The sequence below is a fragment of the Coenobita brevimanus genome, chromosome 101, assembly GCF_032717465.1.
Source record: "Coenobita brevimanus isolate Jiangsu-jjx chromosome 101, ASM3271746v2, whole genome shotgun sequence".
NCBI lineage: Eukaryota > Metazoa > Arthropoda > Malacostraca > Decapoda > Coenobitidae > Coenobita > Coenobita brevimanus.
Genome location: NC_137054.1, coordinates 7,548,923 through 7,563,356, shown reverse-complemented (window position 1 = coordinate 7,563,356; position 14,434 = coordinate 7,548,923). Strand labels below are relative to the sequence as shown.

The 14,434-nt window shown below is 41.8% G+C and overlaps 1 protein-coding gene across 1 annotated transcript in view; it reads left to right on the top strand.

Moving 5' to 3' along the window:
* Positions 1–12,172, top strand: part of LOC145414906 (protocadherin-like wing polarity protein stan) — a 114,555-nt gene extending 102,383 nt beyond the window's left edge. Inside the window, exons 3-5 of the mRNA XM_080284321.1 lie at positions 7,081–7,108; positions 8,693–8,702; positions 12,026–12,172. Coding sequence (XP_080140447.1) covers positions 7,081–7,108; positions 8,693–8,702; positions 12,026–12,172 — 185 coding nt within the window. The remainder of the gene's footprint in view (positions 1–7,080; positions 7,109–8,692; positions 8,703–12,025) is intronic.
* Positions 12,173–14,434: the final 2,262 nt, after the last annotated feature.

The window sequence follows — 14,434 nt, the reverse complement described above, 5'->3', positions numbered from 1 at the left end:
TGATCTGGACCTTGACCTTTGATTGATTACTGATTTTTGTCATACCATCAGCCCTTCCACAAAGTTTGGATTAAGTCGGATCCAAACACTTGAAGCTGACCCTGGATGGTTTACCTCTAGCCCTCAAAATAATGGGCCAACCCCTTGGCTTACATCAGCATTTCCAGATAGTTTGGTTAAAGTCGGATCCACACTGTGTTATATTGTTCACACACACACACACACACACACACACACACACACACACACACACACACACACACACACACACACACACACACACACACACACACACACACACACACACACACACACACACACCTACCGAAGTAACACACAACTGCACGTGTTGGTATAATGACGGCCTTGAGAAGAAACTGTTAACTCAGAGTGGTGACTTGGCAGACGCAACCCCACCCTCAGTAGTCCTCCTCATCTTTTCACTTATCAGGAGCTGCGACCGCGACGGTAATGAAAACGTCACACAGGATAGAGGAAAAGGAGGGGAGGGGAAGGAGGAGTGTTGTCGCAGCAGTAACCTTTTCGCCACGCTGCGCTCCCCCATTCGTGCCCTGGGGGAAGGAAGGGTGGGTAGGTTATATAGGTGGACGAGGAGCCGTAACCCCCATACGTCCCTAGGGGCTGTGGTGTTCTCTCTCGCCCCTACAGGTATCGACCGTATGGATGCTGCCGGGTTGTTGCGGACGCGGAGGGACATTCTTGATTAGCCACAGGGTGAAAGGACGATTGGGACCGATAACTTCAGGTCGGATTTCTTTTTTCCCCTTGAGGGTTTGCAAAGATTAGTCTGAGAAGGTATTCATAAAAGATCTTAGCCAAAATTCACAGCAGAGAAGTTCCTGTAGTCATTTATTATTGTAAGAAGTCATGAGTTTTAGTTTGTCACTTATACAGTATACGCATTCAATCTGATTTGGTTATGAAATGTTTGATAGCTGTAGTGAAGGTTAAAGAATAAGCAAGCCGTCTCATACCCAGTTTAATCCTAAGAGGGTTTACGAATTTGGCGCTTTGCTGGTCGGGTGTCAGGGCTTAGCAAAACCGTCTTTGAGTCTGGAAGGTAATGACTAAATTCGAGGTGGTCGAGGGAGGTCGTTTGATTTGTCACGCGTCGTAACTCCTGCAGTGCGATGACGTTTTATTGTTGTTTTTATTGTCATCGCCAGACGACTTTATGTAGCTAAGGAAAGACTTCTTGTAGTGAAAGAATTTGAAGCTTTCCTTATTAACCTCCTCTGTTACTCTTTTTTTTTTTTTCTTCTTTTTTTTTAGGAACCGATACCTCTCCACCGTTCTTTTTTTTCTTGTCTCCCCCGTGTGCAGCATTTTTTTTTTTTTTTTTTTTACCACCAGATAATTGTATTGAATTTACGAGAGACATTCCGTACTGAAACGAGTTAATACCTCTTAGTCTTTTCCCCGGAACTATACATCACGCATCTTCCCCGCCAACCCCACCCTTCCCCCGTCCACGTATATGGGGATGTATTTTATTCCTACTATGACCAAACGATTTTATTGGACTTTATAGAAATAATTTGTAGCAACATAAAATCATCCAGTGACACGGTAGCAAGCATAAATCGAGACGTCATCGTGTTGAAGGGGTTAACGCCTTTCAGTCTGGAACTAATCAAAGTCCTCTATTCCCTCCCTCTCTCTCCCGTGTAGCAGTTTAGGTAATACGAGCAAACTTTTCCCCTTAGCTTTACATAACTCTGGTGGCGTGCTCAAGCCAACCTGTGCCCTCCCACCAGTTTAGCATAGAGTTTGGCGTGGCGTGAAGAGGCAAGAGTTATGAGGAGAATAGGCTAGGGTTAAACAGAGGCTAGGACTGGGGCGAGAAGAGCTTGAATAGGTTGTTGTTAGGACGAGGATAGGTTAGGATTGGGGTGAGAATAGGTTATAGGGTTGCGATGAGAACAGGCTAAGGTGAGAATAGGCTATTAATGGGGAGAGAATGAGCTAGGGTTGGGAAGAGTATAGATTAGAGTTGGTATGAGAATATGCTAGAGCTGGAATAAGAATAGGTTAGGATCTGAGTGAGAACAGATTAGGTCTGGAACAAGAACGTGCTATGGTTGTGACCAAAATAGGCCAAGGCGTGAACAGGCAAGGGTAGACGAGAATATGCCAGGACTGGGACAAGAATAGACTAGGATTAGGGGAGAAAAGGCTAGGGGAGAGGAGAGTTGAAAGGTCGTGAAGTGAAGGGTGGAGCAAGAGAGGTAAGATGTAAAAAGGGTGTGTGCCTGTGTAGAAGGGGTGGACGACGCGGTGTAGATAGCGAGGCAGCGTGACGGTAATGGTGTGGGTGTGATTTAGGGAGTGTGCCCCGTCTCTGTAAACTGATGTTGGATAATGTAAGCGAGGCACGGAATGAGGCACGCGTGACGATGGGTAGGGATAACTGCGGGATGGGCGAGTGGATGGATACACGGGCTGCTTCTTGACGCTTTTGGCATAGTGACGTCTTCTGTATAAATTTTTTGTCTTTGCACGACAGTTGTTCAAGATTTATACTTATGGGGGGACCGTCCGTACTGAAGTTGCTTAATGGAGACCGTTTCTAACCTTTCCCCAATTAGAGGTCTCTCCTAACTTGAATGAAAGTGTGTGTAGACAGCAAGAAATAAACTTAAAGAACTCATCATCGCCCTTTCCAGAACGTGAGAAATAGGAGAGATGGAATGTGTTTTAACTTGGCTACCCTCAGATTATTTTACTTACTTTAGGAGAGGCTTCCTATTTCTAAGAGTAAAAAACAAATCCAACTGTATTTATTTTCGACACCTCACAACTTTCATACCATACTCATTTTTGGACTGACTGGAATTCACCTAGTTTACGAGTGACCTCCCGTCCGCCAGTGGGTATAAACAGTACCTAGGAACGCGTACATGATAAAATCTTTTCTGGTTTAATTTAGATACGGCGTAACTTCCATCCACCTTAGAAGAGATCCAGACAGATCGCAAGTTCAAGCTAATCCTGAGACATCTATGGATTTTCATTTAATAGATTTTATTTATGTACCGGTATTTATTTATTTACTTATTTATTTACTTATATGTTGGCTTAACTCCTCACAGTCAAGGTGCAGAACACGAGCTTTATACGGCAGATGCTGGTGTCGACTGAAAACCTCTTGACCAATTTTAAGCTGAGCACATCACAAATATAAGCTTATCTCTCAAACGTCTAGTCATTTGCACATTTTATCAAGCTGTCAGTCAGTTTTACAGCCCCTCGTCCTCAGACTCCGCTAACTCAAGTAGGATTTAGTAGTGGAATATCTTGTGGAGGGACGAGGTGGAAGCGCATGTGGGAGGGTGGCGTGTCGTGGCAGGGGAGATAGTTGGTGTGTGGGTACAGTATGGAGGTCCCTTTGTTGAGACCATGCCATATATGAATGCAGAGAGAGAGAGAGAGAGAGAGTATGTGTGTGTGTGTTTGTATGTGTTCAAAGGTCAGGTGTTAACTCACTTCTCGCCCCCTGCAGTTATTTTTTCTCCCTGCTGCCGTAACCTCGTCTCATCAGTCACCCAGAACTAATTTTTACATCTGGAACAATAAATTTCCGGGATCCTGGAAATTGCCTGGTGTTCTGGTATTTATTCTAGCTAGTATTTCCACAAGTTCAATTAACAGAAATGTCTGGCCTTAAGGTATGAGTGCCCGTGCATCAGGTGGTCTCTCTTCTTCATGTTGGTTTTCAAGTTCTTTTTGGAGTTATGTTTGAGTTATACGTTGACCTCACAAATGCCAGCCAACATACAGCTCCTGCCCTCGCTGCATTTATACTCTTCCCCTCCCTGTCAACCACCCACCATCATTCCATCCCTTCCCGCCCAGTCTTGTCTACCTAGCCCACCCTTTTCACTCCCCGTCTTCCATCCCAGACTTATAGAAACTTTTGATTTAAGCTTTCACACCACCGCCACTCATGTCCCTCCTACCAATATACTCTTTTTGCGTTAATAACCTAAAGTTCTGCCATCTCTCTTCAGTGCTGAGCTGTTGCGAGAAATCAGCACAAGAATATAGTGCTGAACACTAAGAAGTGCTGTGGAAAGGATACTGAGCCTCAGTATTTTATTTTTCTGTCCCTGAGCTACATGAAATAAGTTGAAAAGGGACGAAAATCTAGGCCAGGTTGATGTAAAAGAAGTATAGCTATGTGTTCAGGTTAGGTTAATGGCGAGATTGTGTAGGTGAAACAGGTTCTGGTATAGTTAAGAAGTATGGGAGGAGTGAAGGTTAGGAGAGGTAAATTGTGGTGAGGCTAGGAAGATAGTAAGGTTCAGTTGTGAGTGGTATGGCTAGGAAAGTTAAGGTAAGTTTAGGAAGATGACAAAAATAGGAAGGAGGTATGGTTAGGCTAGGAAGGTTTACGGTAAGGTTAGGGAATTAACTTCGGAATTTGGTAAGGCTATGAATATGGTTAAGTTAAGGAAATTGTAAGGTTAGAAAAATGGTTAGTTAAGGAAAGTGTGAAGATCATGTGTGGATAGGTAAGTTAGACTTGTAGGAAAATGGTAAGGTTAGGGAGGTGGTAAGGTAAGCTTTGGGTAGGCGAGTAAGGTGAGTTGGAGCCCCCTACTAAAACTCCTACACCGATCAGACCGCTTACTGATAAATCGGTCTGGCAGAAAATTAGTAGATCGTTACAAATGCTGCTCTAACTTCGACGCCGCCTTTACTCGGGTAAGCGGTCGATGAATAATGCCCTTGTACTCAGGATACCAAAACGCATGCGGCAGGCGATTGGGAATATTTGCGTAAGATATGAGTATTCATTTTCAGATAGTCATGAAAATTTGCGTAAGTTTTGTCAGATGGTTGAGAATATTAGTGTAAGATATGAGTATTCGTGTCAATTGGTTGTGATTATTGCTTAAGATATATCGTTAAGGGGTTGTGGATTTTTGTGTAAGATATGAGCATTCGTGTGTCAGGTGGTTGTGGATATTTGTGTAAGGTTTGTACTTGTGTGTTAGGTAATTGTGATATTTATTTTTTAGATGAGAGTACTCTTGTTTCCAGTCATTGTGAATATTTGCGTAATGTATGAGCGCCAGTGTGTCAGGTGATTGCGATTATTTGCGCAAGGTATGAGACTTAGTGCGTCAGGAGGTTGTAAGTTCTTGAGTTATGCCTAAGGAATGATACGCGTGTGTGCTGGGTAGTGTGTCATTGCGTAAGATATGAGTACTCGTCTTGTCAAGCAGAGCGTAAGTTATGAGCCTTGTGTGTCAGGTGCTTGTGAATATATGCCTAAGATATGAGTACTCGGGTGTCAGGCAGGTGTGACTTGCGTAATGTATGAGAAATGGTGTGTTGGAAAGCTGTGAGTCGCTGTGATTTATTGCAGGACTGTGAGACTCCCTGCTAAGCTGAGAAGTTAGTGTTGTCTATATATTGCACTCAAGTAGGGGATAAGTGTATTTATGACCGCTGCCAAGGTCAAAAGTTAACCATTGACAATATTTTACAATCTTCTTGTCAACCGAGATTCATTTCTCACTCTGTCCTCTTTCCTTCTCTAGCTTGTACCTCCCTCCCTTCTTAACCAACCTGTAGACCTCTGCTGATACCTGGTGGTGGGAAAAAGTGCAGGATTGTGTCTTGTGCCTTTTGTGATGAACAAAATGCGTTATTCTTTACATATGTAATCCCAACATTTCGGCCTGGACACTGACCCCGACTGGGCATATTTATACAAATATAAAGAATAAACATAGCAAAAAATTTTAACCATCTTCTTTTAACCCCTTCAGTCGGAGGACAAGTCTTATTGCCTCAGTCCTGTTAAGTCCAGATGATTTCACGCAACACAGGCGAGACATGTGTTATTGTATGTGTTAATGAAGCCTGTCCCTATCCCCTCCAACTGGAAAAATCACTCCTAAGCTGTATAAAATCGTCAGGAGGTAGCAATAAAAATGTCATCGGATTGAAAGGGTTCGTTTTTCTTCCCGGCCAGTTTGTCTTGATTCCAGCGCAAGTACCAAGACAACATATCCCATTTTCATATGTGTGAAGGATGACAAGATGGTGACAGTTGCATGCAAGGAAAGAACAGACTTTTTCTAGGCTACTAAAGGTCTGCTGCATATTGAAGGAGTTGTAGGAAGCGTGAGGGAAAAAAAAGTGTATACCGGTACAGTGTGAGGAAATAATTGCATGATGTGTGTGAGAAAAAGATATATGCTGTGTGAGAAATTGATTTAGGCACTGTGAGGGGTAAGGTATTTGCATTGTGAGAAATATATATACAGTGTAAGGAAATCGTATATGCAGAGTGAGGACAGATAAGTGCAGTGTGAATATATATATATATATATATATATATATATATATATATATATATATATATATATATATATATATATATATATATATGTATGTATGTGTGTGTGTGTGTGTGTGTGTGTGTGTGTGTGTGTGTGTGTGTGTGTAAGAGAAGGTATATACAGTGTGAGAGAAAGGTGTATGCAGCTTAAGAAAAAGGAAGACCTCTATACTATGTGTAGTGTGAGGAAAAGGAATGTACGGTAAGAAAGAGACATGTAGTGTGAATGTAAGTATATCATTGTGAGAAAAGGTACATACAGTATGAAAAAAGGATATGAATTGTGAGAAGAGTAGCCAGTGTGGGAAAAAAGTATATGCAATGTGAGAAAAAATGATAAGCATCGTGGGAAAAATACCTGTTCGTTTGCGGTTGGTAGAAAATGACTGAGATAACGAGATAAGTGTGGCATATCAGGTCAGGGCACGCCAGGGGGTGGAAGTCCTGGGGAATTGGCAGGCCGCGTAGCACTTCTTCCTATTCTGTTTATTTGTGGATTCTTAATAATAATGTTTACTTCTGGATGTTTTTTCACTCTTTGTTGATGTACATGAGGGAGGGCGACTTGCAATGATGTGATGAAGTGGGGATGAGTTTTAGTAGAGGGGATTAGAGATTCTTAGGTTTAGGCATCTTGTAGGAAAACACAGTGATGTTAAAAAATGCAGGTGTTTCAGTGACTAATTGGTTTCCTTATTTTACAGGTGAGTGTGACGGTGAACGTGACAGAAGGTAACTGGACAGGTAAAATGTTATATTTTGCTCCTTATTACTCACGTCCTGGCATGGCCTTCCCTATTATTTTTTTTGCACACACACACACACACACACACACACACACACACACACACACACACACACACACACACACACACACACACACACACACACACACACACACACACACACACACACACACACACACACACACACACGATACAAGAGAAAAGAAAAAAAAGTTAGTAAGAGGAGAGGACAGAAACTAGCAAAAACAAAAATCTCTCTCTCTCTCTCTCTCTCTCTCTCTCTCTCTCTCTCTCTCTCTCTCTCTCTCTCTCTCTCCATATACTGTATATATAAACACGTACAGTACACACACCATTGATTGTGAGGTGTGAGGGCTCAGAGTCCCCACCACCCCTCCCACAACAAGACGTGACTGAACGCCGTCTGCCAGGATCTCCGCGGGGTCCCCTGGCTCACGTATAAAATGGCCAATGATCTGGGTTAACAGCACCAACGTTGCTTTTAAGAGGGATCGTAAGGACAAGGAGACGTAGCGTAAGGGTGTGCTGAGGCTGTATTGCAAAAGTATAGTGTATATTAAGGGTATGTTATGGCTGTGTCGCAGGGATACAGACTGTGTTGGGATTGTATCGTAACCGTAACTCATTTGCAGAACCAGACCTCCTAGGAGGAAGAGCGATAACCAAAATTAACCTTTGTCCATGTTGTCGCGGTGCAGATGAGGACGGAGTTTCTTTGCTGAGAATAACGATCTGAAAGTCAGTGTTGTGAAAAGTATGTTTATGTCAGTTTCTGTGTACGGGTGTGTCTGCGGGAGAATCGACACTGAGCGGAGGTACAGTGTCCATTCTATTGAAAGGACACATTTACAGCACCTACTGTAATGTCGACGGTTTGATTTTCAAGCCTTATACAAGGGCCATATTTTTATCGCCAGACGAACACTCCACAGCCGCGTCTGTGAAGCTATTAAGGTTTTATGTTGACATTATTATAAGGTAAGGGAAAAAGTGTAGGTCTTCAGCAATCGTACAATTTTATCCGGCTTATGGACGACCATTCAGGATTTCTAAGGTGAGAGGCTTGTCTCTTAACCCACCCGTGGATGCGTCGTGAGGGATTTTACTGGAAGCTAGGTCTTGACCTAGACTGGAAGAGTACATAGCGTGTCGCCCACCGTCAGTCGGCTCATATTTGCGAGGCTTATATCCAAACTTTGGAGTTCCTCACTTGATTTACTTTTGTAAGTGTCCAGGTCTGGGTCGATTAAGGGACGTTGAACACAAATGGTTTAAGGTCAGTCGACATCAAGAGTGCACAATAATAGTAATCAGTAGTAGTAGTTGTAATAATAATAATAATGATAATAATAATCATCATCATCATCATGATTATAACGTACTTAACTCCATTTTAACTATGTGACAACCAGCGTTAGTGACAATAAATAAATGATACAGAACATTACCCCGATCCTCGTGACCACCAAACCCTAACACCCACCTGAGGAGTCCCACTAATCCCGTTGGCCAGCAAAACAAAACACTCATTCCCTGTGTTTACCGCTAGGTCAGGTCAGGTGAGTGCAGGTGAGGTCGTGTCCCATATTTACAAAGAGTCTGGGCTTTTGTTGTGCATAAGGGTGATAGTTGATCATTTGTTTTCATATAGCTACAGTACACATGACAACCAAGGTAAGTGACTGTTAAAGTAGGAAAAAAAAAAATATGAGCTTCAGTTGGTTTTTACTTTTGTCTTCACTTATTCAGCTATCGTGCATTTCAGAATCAGACGAGTGAATATTAAAGAGGAAAAAATAATAAGAGAAACAAAACTTTCTTATTTGATTAAAACTTCTTTGGAGACCTTTTTATGTATATTACTGTTTTTTCGTCTCCAAGATTTAAGTTCTTTTGAATTTTTTCTGCGACCTCAGTGACAGAATGACGATACTGTGGCTCTATATCCTCTCCATAACACCGTTCCCTGACCAGCAACATATTCTTGTGTTAATTATATTGCTACAAGTCGGCATTGAAGATGGAGAGATGGTAGTTTTAGACCAAGTTAAAAAAAAGTATGGTTAAGATCCTTGATAAATACAGACCCTAATGGAGTTGTTTTGGGTAGAGGGACACGACAACAGAGTAGCTATTAAGTGTGTTACGGTGTTGACGGAGTGCGGTGCGTGGCTTATTAATACACCTCTTTATGTAGCCCACTCCCTGGACACAAATTTGAATGCCCGTTTTTGAGATACGATCATTTTTTAGCCACAGTTGTAATGTTAATCTTTTCCCAGTGTGTGTGTGTGTTTTTTTTTCCCATTTCACAGACCTGTTGACTAAAAATGATGTAGCCGTATGTCTTGTTATGGTTGACTGTTATGAGTATATATTAAACTGGACACAAGTAAGAATATTCGTTTTCGATGTAGACTTCTATACCCATTTTCCATTATTAGTTATGTAATTTATGTCTGAATGTCTGTTTTTAGGATAAGGTAATTTGTCCACGGTCATATTATTCTTCTTTTCGCACTTTCTTTTGAAGATATGTTAACCGATGTGGCGGCCATTGACAATATATAGAAAATTCATGATGTGCGTTAGGATGTGTACCTCTTCTTCTTCTTCTTAGAGAGAGAGAGAGAGAGAGAGAATCACCATGTTGTAAAATAAAATGAAATAAATATCACGTTATCATTGTCTTTCACTTTCTCTGCCTGGGGTTCAAGGTAAAAGGTCCTGGTGAGATGGATATTGTATTTCTCTCTCTCTCTCTCTCTCTCTCTCTCTCTCTCTCTCTCTCTCTCTCTCTCTCTCACACACACACACACACACACACACACACACACACACACACACACACACACACACACACACACACACACACCTTTTATTCTTATTTACTATCCTTTCCCATCAACTTCACCCACTCTGTTCTAGCGAAAGGATTAATTTATCATTTTCTCTATAAATATGTTGGTGTTTTCATAATGCATACAACTGTTACCTGGCAATACCTGTGATGATTAATGGGGTCGTGAATAATAGTGAGATTGTCATTGCACTGTGTTAAGTTTTGGTCCATTGTAATTATAACCTTGTGGCTGTTGAGGCGTTTATTGTTGGCCACTGCACACACACACACACACACACACACACACACACACACACACACACACACACACACACACACACACACACACACACACACACACAGTCATTGTCGGAGAGAGAGACCGTAAGAACACAATGCACATATTGAAAGAGAATAACTGCAGCAGACCAGTTGCCTCACAGTTAGCAGGTCCAGTCGAATGTTATAACTGTAAAAGACAAAAATTAACTCATTAAAAAAAGAAATAAAAAAAAAACTGTCCAACGAAAATCGAAATCCTTAACCTTCTCAGCCCCAGGACTTTATTTTTTTTTATTTTTTCCAGCTCCGGGACGACTATTTAACTTTTTTTTTAGACCTTTCACGATACCGGGGCTTTTCAGAGATTTTTTTTCCTCTTTAATTGCAAGAGATTTGTTCAGTTATGATAGATCGGGTTGGAGAATAGTGAGAATTATAAGTAGGCATCATCGTCGTGAAGTAAGAGTTGAGTCATGCACCTCACGTTTCAGGAGAGAATAATGAGAACTCTCTGGAGGCGATTGTGATGGTGTGATGTGGTGGTGGTGTGATGTGTTGTGGTGGTGGTGTGGTTGTGGTAGTGGTGTGGTGGATCATATTAACCCCAGGATAAACGAGGCAGCACTGCGTACCTGTTCACACACACACACAAGTTTACCGCTGCCTTAATTAAGCCGCATATTTCAGTGTGCCGGCGCCGGTGTGACTTGTGGCGTCATAATTAAGTGCGGCTCATTTGTTAGGCAATGTTTATCTCGGCCGCAGCGCAACTTCAGGCATTTGTCACGCTCTCTTTGCCGTAAGTTTTTTCAGATAGGTTTAATGGAGGTTGCTTCTAACCCCTCTTAGCTGCGTTGGGTCGCTCTAAAGGTGAATATAATCGTCTGGAGGTATTCAGCTCTCTGGATGGTAGGATTTCTCTGAGGATATTTGTTATGATTTTTATGTGTTCGACTCTGTGCTTAGACTTGACAGTCTGTTCCCGGAGTCCCAGGAATCCTGTTTATCATACACCACGTTTCACCATTTCGACTCATACCCATAATACATACTGAATACTTGCCAGGGCTGTTTCATTAAGGACTGGCGTTAGTCTAACTAAATTTCCTTGGGGTACCAGTAGCAGAGAAAGAGTTTCTCAGACAATTTGTATCCTTTAACATCAAGAATTTATCTCAGACAAACAAAATCAGCCAGTTTTGGCCCATTTTCAATTACCAGGCCCATCAGTCCCAGAAAAAAATAGGCATAATAAACCAGACATCGTCATGCTGAGATGGCTATGTTGGATGACCACCGATAAATCTTTAGAAAGAATTTCTGTTTTTCATTCCCAATCGTGGACTGAGTGACTTAACATTTTTTTTTTTTTTTACTTATGCTTTTCTTCTCGGGTTAAACACTGCGCTCTCTATCTTTGTCAGAAGTTACTAGATATATTAGTGTCCTCAATAGCCAAACAGCTGTGAGAGTTTAATACTTTCTCTCAAATGGGCAAAGTTTGTTGGAGTAATTAGTTTGATAGTAACGTTGTGTTAGGGAAATGAACTTACAGAGAAATAATTTTCATTTGATGCACAAAGTTGAGGCTGTGGGGTAACAATAAAGGTAATATGAGAAGAAATCGGCACTGATGCGTTGGTCACTGACGACTGACGTGACTGACAAGGAAAGCACCCAGCAAACATTCCCCCAGACAACGAAATGCAACCGCCGCTTTAAACTCAAGGTTCATAGTCTCGTTTCATCTGCGAACAGACTGAGGTAAAGAAATCCCTAAAGGTCTCATGGTCGGCCAGGGGGATCGAACCTGGCATCTCAGGATTTCTAGTCGAGTGTGCTTCCGATTACATCACCGCCACTCCCCGCGTCACCCAGCAAGCCACTGTGATATGTTGGGTTTAAAGTATTTGAATGTCCTAGCAATGGTTAGAGATGAGTACCCATGCAATTCTCAAGTTTTAAATGTTGATAATAACTAAATGGCTGACAGAACTACCATATAATAACTCTTTTTTACCACAAGGTCCCTTTTAGTGATATGGTTTAAGGTTAATCGAGCTGTCTGTTCCTTCAAGTTGCCCCTCGCCTTCGAGCTTCATTCTCTTCTCCCTCTGCGACCCTCCTTGTCCACCGTTCCATTCCAAAGTACCGTGTCTACGCTATTCCCTCTACACCAGACCATAACCAAGCGTACTAACAATACCATCCAGACCCCCCTTGTCCATAGATTGGCGTTTTGATGGGGAAGGAGCACTAAAAGGATCCATCGAATATCCTTGACACACTCCCCAGGATTTAACCCATTGGCAGTCGAGAGTCTGTTGTCAGTCTGTTGTAATCCATTGGCGTTACCTACCCTATTGTCCTTTGAAAGTTTTTTATAACTCACCACACCAGTCGTGAGTTCTTGTCAGTGTTATTACTATTATTATTATTATTATTATTAACACAAGAGGGATAAAAATCTCCATTAGATACAACTCATAAGGCTGTCGTGTTGTTATGCTGTTTTAGCTGGATTATCATTATTTTTCAGCGTACAATAAATGCGGTAAAATATGTATCTTGAAATCACCCGAAGTGGTCACCCAATAGGGAACCTGGACTTGACATTTGTTTGCCTCGATTGCAGTCCTTTTTTCACTCTGCCTGTATTCACTCTTCCACACTCCCATCATACACTCTTTCAATTTCCCAGCATTCACATTATCACTCTTCCAGCATTCACACTCTCACTTTTTCAAGCATTTACTCTTTTGTTCATCCATCATGCACTTTTTCTCTCTCCCATCATTCACTCTTTCAGTCTTCCAGCATTTACTCATCCTTCTTCCAGCATTCACTATTTCACTTTTCCAGCATGCACTCCTTCACTCTCCCACTATACACCTTCACTCTTCAGGCATTCACTCTTTCTTTCTTCCACTCTTCACTGTTTCACTCTTCCACCTGGCTTTTCCTTCCCTGGTCTCAAGGATGTCTCAGGTCCAGGGGGAAACTCCTTTAAAAGCGAGTTGACAATTTCCCGGCCTGTTGGAGTTTTCCTGGAAGTTTTGTAGGAAAAGGTTTCAATCAAGTGTTGTAGTGGAGGGGAGGGTTGTTTGTTTAGGAGAGAGAGAGAGAGAGAGAGAAAGGAGGGGTCAAACACGAGGAGGGGTCAAACACATAGAGGAAAATGTGAAAGAATGAGTACAAAACAAAATGGGAATAGAGTTAGTCAGTGTAAAATTGGAAGCCATAGTGAGGACTGGGTGGAGGGGAATGGGAGATAAGAAAAGGAATAATGCGAGAAATAAGATTGAGATTAAAGTGAAAAATATAGGAATCAGATTTAGTTGGATATAAGAGCGAGTATGTTGTAGAAAATGGAGATGGACGCGAAAACGTGAAGAAAATGGAATGAGGAATCAAGGAAGAAATCGAAATCAGGCAAAAACTACGGGTAAATAAAGAAATGATAATCGAAAATGCTTGGAATGGGAATGGAATGGGAATCGAATATATTGGAAACGGGAATATGATGATGAATAATGGAAATCGTATGAAATGGGAATGAGAGTAGAAGTCAAATAAATTAAGAATGGGAATAGGAAGACAAAAGTTATGCAGTAAAGGAGAATAGGAATGGGAAATAAACCGGGAATGGGAATCGAAAACACTGGGAATGGAAATCGGAATCACTTGGAAAAGGAATGGGAATATACAGGGCATGGGAATCGTAAACAGGGAATGGGTGTCGAATAAACTAGAAATGAAGTAGGAATCGAATAACTGGGAATGGGAATCGAATAAACTCGGAATGGTAATCGAATAAAGTGGGAATGGAAATCGAAAAAATGGAAATGGGAAGTGAATACTGGGAATGGGAATGGAAATAAAATAAACTGAAAATGGGAATGAGAATGGGAATCGTGCAGACTGAGAATGGAAATGAAAACAAAAAAATCGGAATGGGAATCGACCAACCTGGGAATGGGAATGGGAATCGCTTAAGCTGGGAATGGGAATGGAGTTAAGGTGGAAAACAAGACAGTAACGATAATTGGAAAGACATACTTCAAGACGATCGCATTTGGGGCCTTACGTCTTGCCCTCCGGAGGTGATGTGTGAAACTGACGAAGTACTTGTAGGAGATGGCCTTTTGTAGCGGTGTGGTGGCCTTT